The 13,654-nt window shown below is 40.3% G+C and overlaps 2 protein-coding genes across 2 annotated transcripts in view; both read right to left on the reverse strand.

The window, feature by feature from the left end:
* chrna2b (cholinergic receptor, nicotinic, alpha 2b (neuronal)) overlaps window positions 1-5,383 on the reverse strand; it is a 13,265-nt gene extending 7,882 nt beyond the window's left edge. The window contains exons 1-2 of the mRNA XM_069142029.1: window positions 4,653-5,383; window positions 565-716 (exon numbers count right to left, since the gene is read on the reverse strand). Coding sequence (XP_068998130.1) covers window positions 565-716; window positions 4,653-4,719 — 219 coding nt within the window. The 5' untranslated portion in view covers window positions 4,720-5,383. The remainder of the gene's footprint in view (window positions 1-564; window positions 717-4,652) is intronic.
* A 293-nt stretch (window positions 5,384-5,676) lies between these two features.
* On the reverse strand, window positions 5,677-13,437 carry LOC138193799 (uncharacterized). Its single transcript, XM_069142030.1, has 3 exons — window positions 13,270-13,437; window positions 8,301-8,848; window positions 5,677-6,752 (listed from the first exon to the last, which is right to left on the reverse strand). Exons 2-3 carry the CDS (start codon window positions 8,840-8,842, stop codon window positions 6,614-6,616), a joined length of 681 nt encoding a protein of 226 aa, XP_068998131.1. The 5' UTR covers window positions 8,843-8,848; window positions 13,270-13,437; the 3' UTR covers window positions 5,677-6,613.
* Between the last annotated feature and the right edge of the window lie 217 nt (window positions 13,438-13,654).

A 13,654-nucleotide genomic window follows, 5' to 3' on the forward strand; every position in this document is an offset into this window, starting at 1 on the left:
GTTAAGGCTGTCAATGGTGGGTTCAGGCCAGAGGAGTATATGTGAGAGTTTCTTGGAGTTTTGTCAAAGCAAACCCAAATATAGCTTTCAGCAACTTGACTTCAATAACTTGATGGATGTGAAGTGTTCTGTTGGAGTTTTTTTTGTGTGTTTTTTTTGCTGTGACAGGGCAGAGCGTCGACAATCTAGGTTCCCAAAGTTTGTTTTCACAACTGTAGAATCCCAAAATATGTCACTAAAAATGTCATATAGTGTAATCACAAGAGCCCAGTCCTATTGTTAGTATAGCAGGGACAACAGAGTATAACCTTGACATTTTTGTTTACTTGTAAACCAAAGTCATATATATAAAAAAAAATCAAAAAGAAAATCCACTTATTTAGTAAATAAAAAGGGACAGAAATAACACGACCTTATTCTAGGGTCTTGGATTCTGAAGATATTTCATATTTAATAATTCACAGTGCAAAATATTTAGTATCAAACTATTATTTTGTTTTGTTTGAATCACCAGTTCCTATATCACATCAGTGTGCTGCAAATAGTTCACGCGTGAAGACTCACCACGTCGATGAGCTGAGCTATGGAGAGTCCAAACTTGACGATGACCACGTCGGAGATGTTGGGCACGGGTCTCGACCACTTGTTGTAACCAGCAAACAGCGACTTGAAGAGATCATCCTCAGCGTGCGAGTGGGTCTTCTCATGACAAAGACCTGCGGGTGAATTATTGCTTTTAATTCAAACGGTATCCTCTCATTTCAAAGTTCAACATTTACAGAAGGCAGGTACAATAAGCGGGTAATGGGATTTATATATTGATCCCATTTATAGTCTTTTTTTTTAAAAAATAATTAAACATGCGGTTTAGAGGTTCTTCAAATATTTATTGAAACCATCTATCTTTAACCTGCAATATAGAGTTTTTCAATATTTATATAAACTAATATTATACTGTTAAAAGAAAACTTCTGCTTTATTTTGGTTTTTACATCAAATTCATTTGAAATGTTTTAACTGGTGCCCTTGTTTGCATTCAACAGTTAATTATGACATGGAAAGAATGTGACAAAGAGATTGAAGAGGAGCAAGTTGAATTGAAGCAATTCGCATCCGTCTTGTCTCATCCGTGTCTCTCCTAATCCTCACTTAACAAAATAGTAGTAAATCTGGCTGGCACGATATCGTGGCTTTTGGGAGTGAAGACGGGAGCTGTGAACATGTCGTGTTTCATCGCTGAACATCTAAGACTTTCATCGGTAAAGTCTTATCGACTCTTCCACATCTTGGCAAATCTTTTGATCTCTTGATCTGAGCTTCCCACGAGGGTCGCCCGCTGAGATCTCTCCAGTTGGGCAGGTGGAGCCCGAGGACGTGCCTCTCCTCCCTCGACAGTAGCCCCATTTCAGTTATACAGCCTCTAAAAGTATCGCTATTACGTATGTGTGGCTTCACAGCGAGAGGCGGCTTAATTAAATTGATTCTGAATATGCCGTCTAGACAGATTTGCGTACAAGCTCAGACTGAGTCACCGTATTATTTTTTCTGCAGAATGAAAAAGCGGGGAAATGGACAGGAATCCCGTCCCAACGGGGATTACGGCTCCCACCTTCATCAATGTAGTCAGAGTCAATTACACACATCATTACTTGCTAGTGTTAAGTGGAGGTGAGCTAATTTCTCAGTAGTGAAGGGTGTTTATTGTTGAGCTGTCTGTCACTGTGTTACAACTGACGCATAAAACGATTTGCTGATGGTTTTCACTTGAAGTAACAGTAGTGTGTGTTTGCATGTGTATAATATACCCTGACTCACACTTGATTGTTTAGATAGGAGCTATATGTTAATTTCAGCATATTTGTTGCACTTCAGTGTGTACAGTACGTTTAGACCTGCATGAGACATTTATTCTCCCTTTTGAACATTATGGGAATAATATGATGCACTTAGTATTAATACACTTGTTCATATATATTTTATTTGCATAACAATTGGAAAGAGCCCTCACTCCGGCCAAAATCCACCAATTACCAACTCTAGAATTTACTAGTTATTTCTGCTAAAAAAAAAAGAACTTAATGTCCTGCAAAACAGTTCAGCATATTAGTATTGCTTAATTGTGTAATTCAGAGAACGAGAGCTTGGAAAATGTCTTGGCAGCATCTCTCACAAAATGTAAGTTGTATAAGCAATGTGAATGTACATTTGAAGCAAAGTCAAAGAAAGACCTTTACAGTCAATTTAAAAAAAAAAAAAAAAAATCTTTTCAAATGCCATCGGGTTATAATGCCACTAATACCCCAGCTCTCTTTGATAGTGTCGGTTATAATGCAACCCAATGAGGTGCGCTACCACCAAGGACCTGCAAACAAAAGCCTGGACCACCGTCATCTGGCAGCAGCGCTGGGTGCTAAGCCAAGGCCACATCATTACCCGTCCATGGGTGAGTTCTGTCGACGGCATTACCAAGTCTTTACAAACTGTAACTGTAGGACAGTGCAGTGGACGATGACAGGGCGCACGGCTTAAATGCCGCAGAGCTAAGCTGAGGGATACATGCAAATCTTTTTCAGTGATTTAGTGCCCATTGAACAAATATGCAGATGCAAAGCTCAACGAGGTTTTTCTGTGTGGCATGGTTTTCTTTAAAATGCCCTATCTAGTTACAAGTTAAGTAAACAAGTTGTAGATAACGTGACATTAGAGGTGGTAATTAGTATGTGAATATACTGTTAATTTGCCCGAGGCACACTTGGGCTCATCTCCTGCCATCATGAACTAATTTCAATTTGGCAAACAAGCATGCACCAGAGACTTCTTATCTACTCTCTTGACAGTCAGGGCGGCGCGTGTTCATCTGTCCGTGCATCTGGGACGGACCAGATGTGGAGCTTGGAAAAAAAAAAGAAGGGGGAAAAAAAAAAAAAAGGCTTTCTGGTGCCATAGATCAAAGCCTCCTGCCAGCGGAGTCTTGAAATGAGATGACACCTCCAACATCCAGCACGCTGGGCCGATGATGTTGGACCGCGGCCAAGCCCCTTGGCGAGGTGTATGAAACACTGACCAGTCTGGATGATCGAGTCAGCAGCTTCTGCAGCCGGAGGCTCTCTCGGTGAAATTGGATTGTCAAATACTTACAGTAAAAAGTTCGCTAAAAACAACATGGAACTTTTTTTTTTTTTTTTTTTTTTGGGTGTGTAGGAAAATTGCAAGGCTGAGGTCACAAAGCTGAACTGTGTCGGTGTCATGAAGAGAGATGAGTTGGCACGAGATCAAGTACCTGCCTGCTGTAGCGTGTAGAGACGGAGGGAGGAGACGCGTAGGCTGTGTTCTGAAACCCCCTCACACACATGTCACAGGAACACGCGTTATCTTAGCCTGCCGTGTGAGCACTAGTCTGCATACACAATTTATACTTGAAATTATAACTTCTACACATCTATGTAAAGACCCTGAATTGACTTTCAAATAGATCCTTACGGGAAAAACAAAAACAAAAACATGCGTTTCCCGTGTTTTCCACCTTGGACGCATGGGATCACACGTGTGATACACGTGTGATCCCATGTTGCAAGGAATGATAACACGGGGGAAACAAATATGGGGAAAAGTTTTCAAATGGGAATCTCCATGGGCTTCACACATTAAATCATGAAAATGTTCCAAAACCACGTTTCCCATTGGCAAAATACATGTTTCAAATGTGCACAATCACGTGTCCTGTGGTCACATGAGTTTTTGCACATGTGGAATTCATAAGGTTTTTTTTTTTGCGTAAGGGGAGCAGCTGCAGGTTCTACTGTGAAGCTGTGTGGATTTAAAGTTGAACTGAAATGGACTCGTTTCCACGCTGCTGCCACAAACATGTCCAGAAGGCACTGTGCTCCCGAACGTTTGCACAATACGCACCATTATTTCACTCAATAAGTAAACGTGTGTTTAAGGAAATAACTGGGGTTGGAGCCCACTCCAAATTCTGACAATTAACATATATATTTGTCTTGTCCTCTACTACTTTTGAACACATTTGTGACCGTTCGCATCCTCTGAAAATATAAATATGACTAAGTTGTTGCAGCGAATTTTGTGGTTTAATTATTTTGTAGTAATTGTTTGTGAAATTGACTGATTTTATTTTCTAATTTTAAGCATTTAGAAAGCTAACATTAACTTTATGCCTCACTGACACTATCTATGGCTACTGTGGCAATGAAAGGTCATAATAGGGGTTATTTCAGTCTTGACTTCCTCCTGCTCGTTTTTTAAATGTGAGGCAGACGCAAACCAACTGGAGCAGGAGATGATGAGGCGACAGATTGGGAAACTGGCGCGTGAATTTATGTAAATATTGAACGGCATTGTGGGACTTTTTTTTTTTTTTTTGACTGAAGACTTTTTGAGGCTAAGACTACATTTTGTTACCTGTAAACCTGATAGCCTTTAAAAAAAAAAAAAAAAAATTAAAAAAAAAAAATGATACGTTTATCAATTATAAATAACGAAAATTCTACGCTTACCTCACAGATAGTGGCTCGTGCTGTCACACTGCAGGCTACGTAATTTACCTTTCCTGTTACGAGTTGCACGAGGCAATACAAAGAAGCAAAAATATTTAAATTAAAAAAAAAAAAAAAAAGCAAAGAAGTACTTACCTGACTGACTTAAGAGTAGCGCCCAGAAAATAGCCGTCCCCGCTGAGAACAGGTGGTCTTGTACCATTATGTACTCTGGTAGAAAAGAGGAGTCCAAACTTCACCGGAGAGCACGCGGCAGGTTCCGTCCAAACGTCTCAAAACGTTATCTAGAACCCGCGGCGCGTGAGCAACATCTGTCATCTTCGAAGCTGGGAGGCATATCGGGGCAAGTTCAGCACCGCTGTCGCAATAACTGCTTTTTTTTTTTTTTATATCTGTGGGCGGGGAGTGGGCATGACGGGAGTCCGACCGGCTGACTTTTCCCTACAGCTCAGCATCACTCTGCTCGCTGTCAGCGCAGCTCAGACCGGATGAGAGCGAGCTCTGTTCCTTCCGTTTGCGCGCAGTGAGTCGGAGGGCTGTCCGTCACCAGGTGATGAATCAGAGAGCAGCACCATCAGCAGCTTGTCTTACCTCGAGTGTAATTGCTCATTTAAGTAGCAGCTCATAAAACTCCCGATGCAAATCTGATCTGCAGAAATACATTCACAGAAAATAGTCCGGGTTGCTGCCGCGCGATATCCAAACGATTGTGCGTTTTTACGCAGCGTGCCAAGCACTTAGCGTCCTCGGTGATCTCACCTATGACGGGTTGCCATTTTCAAGTTTAAACTAGTTATTCTCCATGACTCGGAGCAACTGAACTGAACACTTTTGGTCAATTAGGTCCGCAAAACAACAGCATCCACCTCAGAGGGACAGGACACAGCTGAGCACTTGCCACTTTATCTGTTACCTATAAGTCCTTCCTCCTCTCTCTCTCTCTCTCTCTCTCTCTCTCTGTGGCACTCTCGCTCTCTCACACACGCATACACACAAACCCAAAAATAAATTCACTGTAAAATTGATTTCATGGCAACTAACATGCATTGAAAATGATCGACCAGTTATTCCAAATAAATCTGTTGTTTTTTTTTTGCCTTGAAAGAGTATGAAGTCTGACTATTTACAGTTTTCATTTTTTAGAGCATTAAAAGTGATGAATGAGAGATTCAGCTGGACAAACATCTGTGGGATATTTCTGTGGCAAACAGCTAGAGGGCAGACTCGGTGAATGAATATGCTTAGGGAAGTTTTAGTTCAAATATTGATGAGTTTGGAAGCTGTGAAAGGATACAGAACACTGAATACAGAGAACATGTAAAATATGCTTACAAAATGACGCTCTATTTGTTTGTCGCTGTTTACCAAAATCAAACATACATATCAAATCATACATTATGCAAATGCATAACAATACACATTTTATGATTGCAAATATCAAAGCATTCCCCGTCCATGAGTCCTGGCAGGATTAAAGAGAGAATAGCTGGTGCACAACTGAAGTGTGATTCTCATGTTTGAAAAGGTAAATTCAGTTTTACAATCCCACAAGCAGTTCTTGTGCAGATTCACAGTTTTTCTCATTTCATCCTTATTGCAATGTTCTAATTATTTATACAGTATCTGCCCCCCCCCACCTCCCAGATGGTTTTATCCAATAGTCGTTATCTGTTCATCACAAAGCTTTCCCAGTCGCGTGTCTTCTTTTCTTGATGTTTGCAGAAAAACAAAATCTCCATCGCCACACTAGTCATTGTATCCTGGCCTCCATCCTTACCCTGGAACCAGATGGCCAAACCAAAGCTTCCTCTGGAGAAGACTAACAGACTCATTATGTGTGTTCTCAGAAGGCCCATCCAGTTTGATCCATAAACACTCAACTTGGCTGAAACCTGCACCACATACTGTTGCTATGGTTGACCTCAACAATTGCCATGAATAATGCCTGAATGGAAAATACTATTTATTTATGTAACGACTGAGCAGAATATAACATTGCAGAAAGTTTTCTTTCCCTCACTCTGGGCCTCACACAGGATGCCACACATCATTCACAACTTTCACAGATGTCATGTGAACTGTTTTTCAGCACTTTCTTAGCGATGGATTTTGACTATGTCCTTCAGCTGCTTGGTGAATGAAGCATGCAAGGCCTGTGATGAGCTCTCCAACCTGCTGGCGATGTCCGCTGCAGCACGAAGCATCTCTTCAAAGGCCAAGGACTCCTCTCTAATTCTGCTCCAGAAGACGAACAATCCAGATCACGGGTGGAGTGATGAGAAGGAGGAGCAACACACACAGGGAGAAATAATGGGAAGGAGAGACTGAGTAAGTGAAAGAAGAGCTGAGGTCACTATATATATTAGGAGGAGGGGGCACAGTTGCTTGCATAATGGAAAAGACTGTAAAGTGGAAAAAACGGCTATGTGTCACCTTAAGGGCCAGTTCACACCAAAGTTTTGCAACAAGATCATTTCAAACTTGCAACTGCTTGCATTTTGCCACTCTGCAACCGTCTGAAAGCAACCAGACAAGATGGTTTAACATCTCCAGAGCAACTCCTGTCTGTCATTCTGTTTTAACTTCTGTTTTGACAACCTGAGTCGGAGGTGTCACCATCACCTGACTTATTCATTTAATGTTTATTTGTAGAAGGACAGGTATGGGACATAAACCAGTCCACACAGCACCGAATTTATAAACTAGGCTCATTTGCAGAGCCCGTCCACAGATGGACTCGAGTGGAGCCGAAAGGCTTGTTCAGACTTCTGCAACTTTCTTAAACAATTTCATCTCATCGAAGGTTTTTGGTCTGTACTGGACTTAAGATACTTCGGTCTTCTTCGAGGGATATACTGCTGCATATCAGGTGAATTGCTGAATTCAAATCTCCTGGATGCGTCTAATGATTATTTTCATCAATGATTTATTTGTTAGGAAAGAAAATATTGAATAATGGCCGTCCGAATTTCCCAGCGCTCAAAGTGAATCCTCCAAAATGCTTTTATGGCCGAAATGGAGGTCCAAACCCAAACGATAACTCCTCTTGCAATTAAATACAGACCTTAGAAAAGCTGCAAGTCTTACATTTCAGAAACAAGAACCAGCTACTGTTTGGCATTTGTGATAAATAAATTAAACGGTCAAACTCAATGATTGTAGATTGAGGTTCAGGTTGATAACCGAATCAGCTAATTTCCTAATTGTTTCGGACTATCCATCTGCTGTCACAAAATCCACCTCAGTTGTTGCTTTACTGGGAATGGCTGCCTTTGCTCAAACCAAAAGAAGCTCACTAGATATTATAGTCATTTCACTGTCTGAGGTGCCCGGGGATGGAGTTGCTGAACTTGGTGCATTTTTACAGCACTGATGAGATCAATGGCTGGATGCAAAGTATCAGTTCTGTGTATTTATATCTGTCTGTTTTTGGCACACTGAGAGCTCAAGTTACAACCGGAGTCAAATTCCTCGTATGTGTTAACATACCTGGCCAATAAAGCTGATTCTGATTCTGATTCTGATTCATCTGATTTATCTGATAAAAAACCCTTTTCACATGAAGTGGCTGACTGAAATAGCTTCTGCTACCTGATGAAAATTAAAACATCATGTCATCATATCATGTCAACACAGACCTGCCCTCACATTGTCTTCAATTTCTGTTTCCTCGATGAATTTGTTTAAATATTCTGCACACAAACAAATAAGAGCACATTTTGTTACATTTCAGCCATTAACTTTATGAAGCGCAACACAAGCACGTTTGATTTACTGACTCACTTCTGCATCCCAGCGAGGGTGTCCATCACATCTCCCTCCAGCTGCTTCTCTAGATCTTCTTCAGCTTTCTCCACCTCCTCATGGCAGCTCTTGTGGTCCTCTTGGATGCCGATGACATTTTCCTTGATCACATCTTCATAGCTCTGATCTCCCAGCTCTGCCCCCACAAACTGCACTAAGTTCTCCATCACGGCCTTGTTTCCATGCTGTATGGCCTGTAGATAGGCCAGTTCCTCCCTCTGGGCCTTCAGCCTTCGAGCTGAAGCGGCGTTGGTGCTGAAGTGGACTGAGCACTTGTCCGGTTGGGGCTCAAAGTGGAACTCGGGTGAAGGTGATGGAGAGAAGGCCGCTGATGTGCTCCAGTCATGGTCTTTTTTCACCCTCGCAGGCTCATCACCAACCGCTTGCAACGTGTCATTGGTGGCCATTATCGCAGAGTAGACGTCGAAGCCCGAACCCCAATCACCGTCTCCACTTTGGCAGAGTGTTGGGATTGCCATGGATACCCAGGCCAAGATGCAGGTCATCCAGCAATGCCACATGGTGACCTGAAAAGAGGCAGAGGTGAGTGACTGAACTTGATCAGCAGATGAGGAGCTACTTTTTTGGTTGAAAGAAATCAATATTATAGAATACAGTGTACAGAAAATATGTAACTTTCAAAATGAATTTTATTCAAACAGCAATTTCGCATAAATCGAATAATCAACACTATACTTGGCAAGCAAACCTTCGGTGGAACTATGAACAAGGATCATTTTTCCATGATTGAAGTTGATATCATTCATAGTAGATTAATAAGTCACAACACTAAGAATGTAAAGTTAAGATTAAAAACTTTGTTATAAAAATCAAGATATCCACAAAGCCCTGGAGAACTGAGGAAATAACAAGTGCAGTCTCACTATCACCTTTTAAAATCCAAGTTAATCTAAGTCTGCTCCCTTAATGATCAGAGATAAACACATTCATTTTTCCATGATTCAGCTGTGAATCTTAAGAACCACAGGCTGTTCATTAGGCATCAGCAGAGCTTAAAGTCTAATCTGTTGGGTTCCCCTGATATTTTCTGCATCTCTCTCTTAAACAGCTTTATTTAAATCACGTCATCATTTTAGTTATCATGTTGAAAGAAAGGTATTCTGGTGCTTTCAAAGGGTAAACTGCATAAATACGACTTAAATCTGTCTTATGACTTTTGACATTTAACGTGTGCTTTTCTAAATTGTATTTCCTTCTGTCACGCCTTCTGCAATATATCAATAGCTTCTGTTTAATCTTTAACATGGTAGTGGCTCAAAAATGTGACAGTGTGAATGCCATTTCATGCCATGCATAGTTTACTGGGTAAAATGTCCTTTTTCTTGAACTTTTGTTTGCCTTTATAATGTTATGACATTCAAAACAGTAGTTAGTCACAGGAGCAGGTTGCTGTACTAAGAAAGTCTGATGACAGTGATGTTAGGAAGCCTCAGGAGTTTTGCCATCAAGAGTCACTTTTACAGATATGGAATGCACACACCATGATAGTTCATTTAAAAAATTTAACCACTTAACGTTGAAGCTTACTGTACAATTTACAGAATTTATAGCATTCAAATATTTTCGTCATAAACCATGTGTACATATTTATGTGGTTTGAGTTCCTTCCTTTAGATTTAGAAATCAATTTTCAGGTGGTTCAAATTCAATCAGTTAAGCTCAGCTCTAAAAACAGGTCATTCAAACTAGATCAGTGAAATTTAAACATGAAAATTCAAGACGAAAAATACCAACTTGAACATCAGGGTTACAAAATATAACAATCACCAATCCACTCTGAACAACGTTTAGAGTTTTTGACAAGACTTTAATTTTTCAATGAGAAAAGAGACTGAATCTGAATACTTGACAATTATTGATTTTAAAAAGTGACAAAAGAATACTCAAAACCAACTTTCTGAAATTGGGCAAAATTGGTTTAAATTATATCAACAAATAAGGAGTACAAACTGTATGAATAGAGATAGATGTTTTTTTTTAAAGTATAAAAAACAAATCTGTTAAAATTAAATACCAACATTAAGTATGTTCAAATTTAACAAACAAATTTTCCGTTTCCCAAAAGATTTTGAGAAAACAGCAGTTACTTCCATCGAAATCCACAACATTTCTGTTTGTGCATTTTAAGAGAAAATACAAGCCTTTCATGGAGAAATGTGACAGTTTTTTTTTTGTCATCGGTGTTTTAAAAAAATGTTGTGAGCAGCTTGAGTTGTGGTTTCACAGTGGAACGAGCTTCACATTCTGTGGTTGGGCCACGGCTTTGTGGCTCTATGAGCGGTGTCACACTCGGGCTGTAAAAGCCGACATGGCCCCTTGCAGCAGTGTTAGTGTTGTTTTTGGTAACTGGCGGTTGTCTGGGGATCTTTCACAACATCTATTCACCTTGTAATTCCTGACAACACATGAGAGTGAAGAGTGACCTGCTTGCTTGTTTTTGTCAAACCGACGGCTCCACTTGTTTCAGTTTTCTGTGAAATGTCAACAGAGTCACTTTTCGTTGTTGGTGATTTCCATCCCAGCTTCTCTCTTCTCCATCTGGAAACATATTTAAAAGCCTGATCCAGGCCTGTGAGGTGGTAGAGGCATTGCAAAGCTTTGTTAGCTGTCAGAGCACATTTGGTTTCAGCTTGCAGTTCCAGCAGCCTCGAAACTATTTCGACTCCTCCTAGCTGAAGTGGAAATCTGAGTTAATTAAGTGGCACCTATTACCACGTCTTGAACACGAATGCCCAGTCGTGACTGCTACGAGAACAGACACTGTAAAATTGTCTGTTTATTTGAAGATACGTTGTGTCGCCCCAACCCATAAAGCAACCAACTTCTGGCTCCCACTGTGTTTACTTTAAACAGTGACCTCACATATGTTGCAGCAGCTGCAGGACGAGCAGTAAACAGAAACCTTCAAACCAATCCAAAGCAGAGACACAGTCCAGGAGCCTGGCGTCATGATGTCAGAGCAACAACACTGCTTTCTTATGTTCACTGTAGCAGATAGGCCGATATCCCCGAATGAGTTTTTGCAGAGGCGACATATGTCACGATGAGGATATGCATTCGATTTTTATTAACATCTCACACTGAATGAATGAGGTTTATTATTTTGAGCATTTGAAGCTAGCTAGCTTTGTACCAGAATAGATATTCTCAGTCTTTGTTCTTAAACCAATCTATATCACCTATATCAGAAAACACAAAGATCTACGTTTTTTTGTTCAGCCCCTGTTTTTCTGTTATCTGTCTCACCGAAATAAAACAAGAGTCATAAAACAACCCATTTAGGTGAATCCAATGTGAATCCTGTCATAAGATGAGAGCAAAATAGACATTTAATGCTCCTTAATGGGAGAAATGCAGAACAGCATGTCCTAAACTTTTTTTTTTTTTTATTACCGTTGAACTTTTACTGCACTTCTTTGGCCATTAATAAATCAAAACCTTATGGCACCGAGTGACAGCATTCAGCCTAATGACATACTACAGCCAAATGGAAATGTAATTTATCTTAAAATATAATGTTACTGTCTCTGTTTTCAATTACCATCGTGGCAGTAAAAGACACAAGGCAAAGGACATTTAGTGACATTAATTCAGTCTCTGAAAGGCCTGCTAACCAGAAGCACACATGCTCCTCTCTGTGTCATAGACTGGCAGGAGCAGTCGCCTTTCTCTTGGGGAAATCTCTGCACGATTTCCACGCTGGCGTCTTGAAATAGTGTTTGTGGCCTGCAGTGACCTTTTTTTGGCTTCACTGTGAAGGAACCGTCACTCTGAAGTAGCGAACTTTTCTGTCGGCTTCAAATAGCAGAAGGTTGTCTGCCGAAAGAGAGCAGCCATAAAGTCACACCATTCGTAGGATATTTTAGTTCTAAAATTGAGTCTTTAAAGAGAGGCAGACTGAGACCTCGTAGTCTCAAGCACTGAAAGTTTAGATGTTTTGTTCTTTTTTCAAAGAAAGCATGATGTTTCTTGTGACAGAAAAATAATAATGCTTGATTCACTGATTGATTGATTAACATGAAGTTTAAAAATAACTCTAGTATTTCCTCCTACTGTCAGCTAGATAACTAGAACAGCTCAAGCTCATCTTGACTGAATAAATGAGTAAATAAATTCAGTAAATTACTTCAGTTGTCAATCAAATGTTAGGTTTGGTTCTAAAAATGCCTGAAAAATGTAAAAATCACAATTTATTTTTCTTGGACAACAAAAAGTAGCAGAAGCAGGAAGAGGGTAATATTTGGATTTTGTGCTTCAAAAATGACTAAAAATAGTTATTGATTATTTTCTGTTGTTCCTTAAATAACTAATTTCCTTCGCAGAATTGTATTTGCTCATGAAATCCCTGAATGTTTACGCTTGAGATGTAAATGTAGATATTGTTGAATTCGATAAGCATCTCCGGCAACATCCTGAGTGTTTGTAGCGTGGCTGCAGTTCAGCCTTGTGGCCCCTCATGTCAGAGACTCAACAGGTGTGTCTCACAGGTGTCACAACACACAGTTACTTCAATGTTGCTATGACAACAAGGTTTGCCGCACAACAGACAGAGACCTTGCAGATTGCTGGAAACCTACTTGGCAGCATAATGACAAGAAAGAGCAGGACAGTGGACACATGGTCGCATGTGCACACATATACACAGACACTATACTTTATAAAATCCACATGACAAAGAAAAAAATTCTCACTTTAGATTGTAATTCAACTAAAAAGCAACCATCCACATTAATAGCAGTATTATACAAACAAACTGCAATTTAATTAACTTTATATGAGGTATAAAAGCACAGGAATTTAACTTATAATGTGCAATTCACATTATTATTCTCTACTTATAGCAGGGAGTACAAGGTGAGGAAGCCCCTGGTGTCTCATTATACTGTACTCTGACTAAAAATTTTATAAATCCAAAAACCAAACTTACCAAACTCCAGTAATTTTTCAGTCAGAATCCTCCACTTTCACTTTTTCAGTCAAGCAAATCGACTCAAACAGTTCAGGACTCCCATTTACAAGCAGAAAGAACAAACACTCACTCGGTTTCCTTCTTCATGTCAAGGAAAAAAAAAAAATGCAGACACACGCACACACAATTAGGGTTTGGCTGGAGAGCGTGGTCGTCTGTGTGCCCCTGTCTGCCGTCAGGAGAGGTCGGTAGGGGAGGGGGATGTTTTCAGAAAGGGCTGAAACTGAATGATTCCTTTCTTTGCAGTGGAAAGAGGGGCTGGCTGAAGGAGGGGGAAAAGAAGGGGTGTAATCTACTCCACATCTGGGGGATCTGGTAGCTGCAAAGGAAACGTGAGGATTCT

The sequence above is a fragment of the Embiotoca jacksoni genome, unplaced genomic scaffold, assembly GCF_022577435.1.
Source record: "Embiotoca jacksoni isolate LCO1_2020_lvr unplaced genomic scaffold, fEmbJac1.0.p SCAF_96, whole genome shotgun sequence".
Classification (NCBI taxonomy): Eukaryota; Metazoa; Chordata; class Actinopteri; family Embiotocidae; genus Embiotoca; species Embiotoca jacksoni.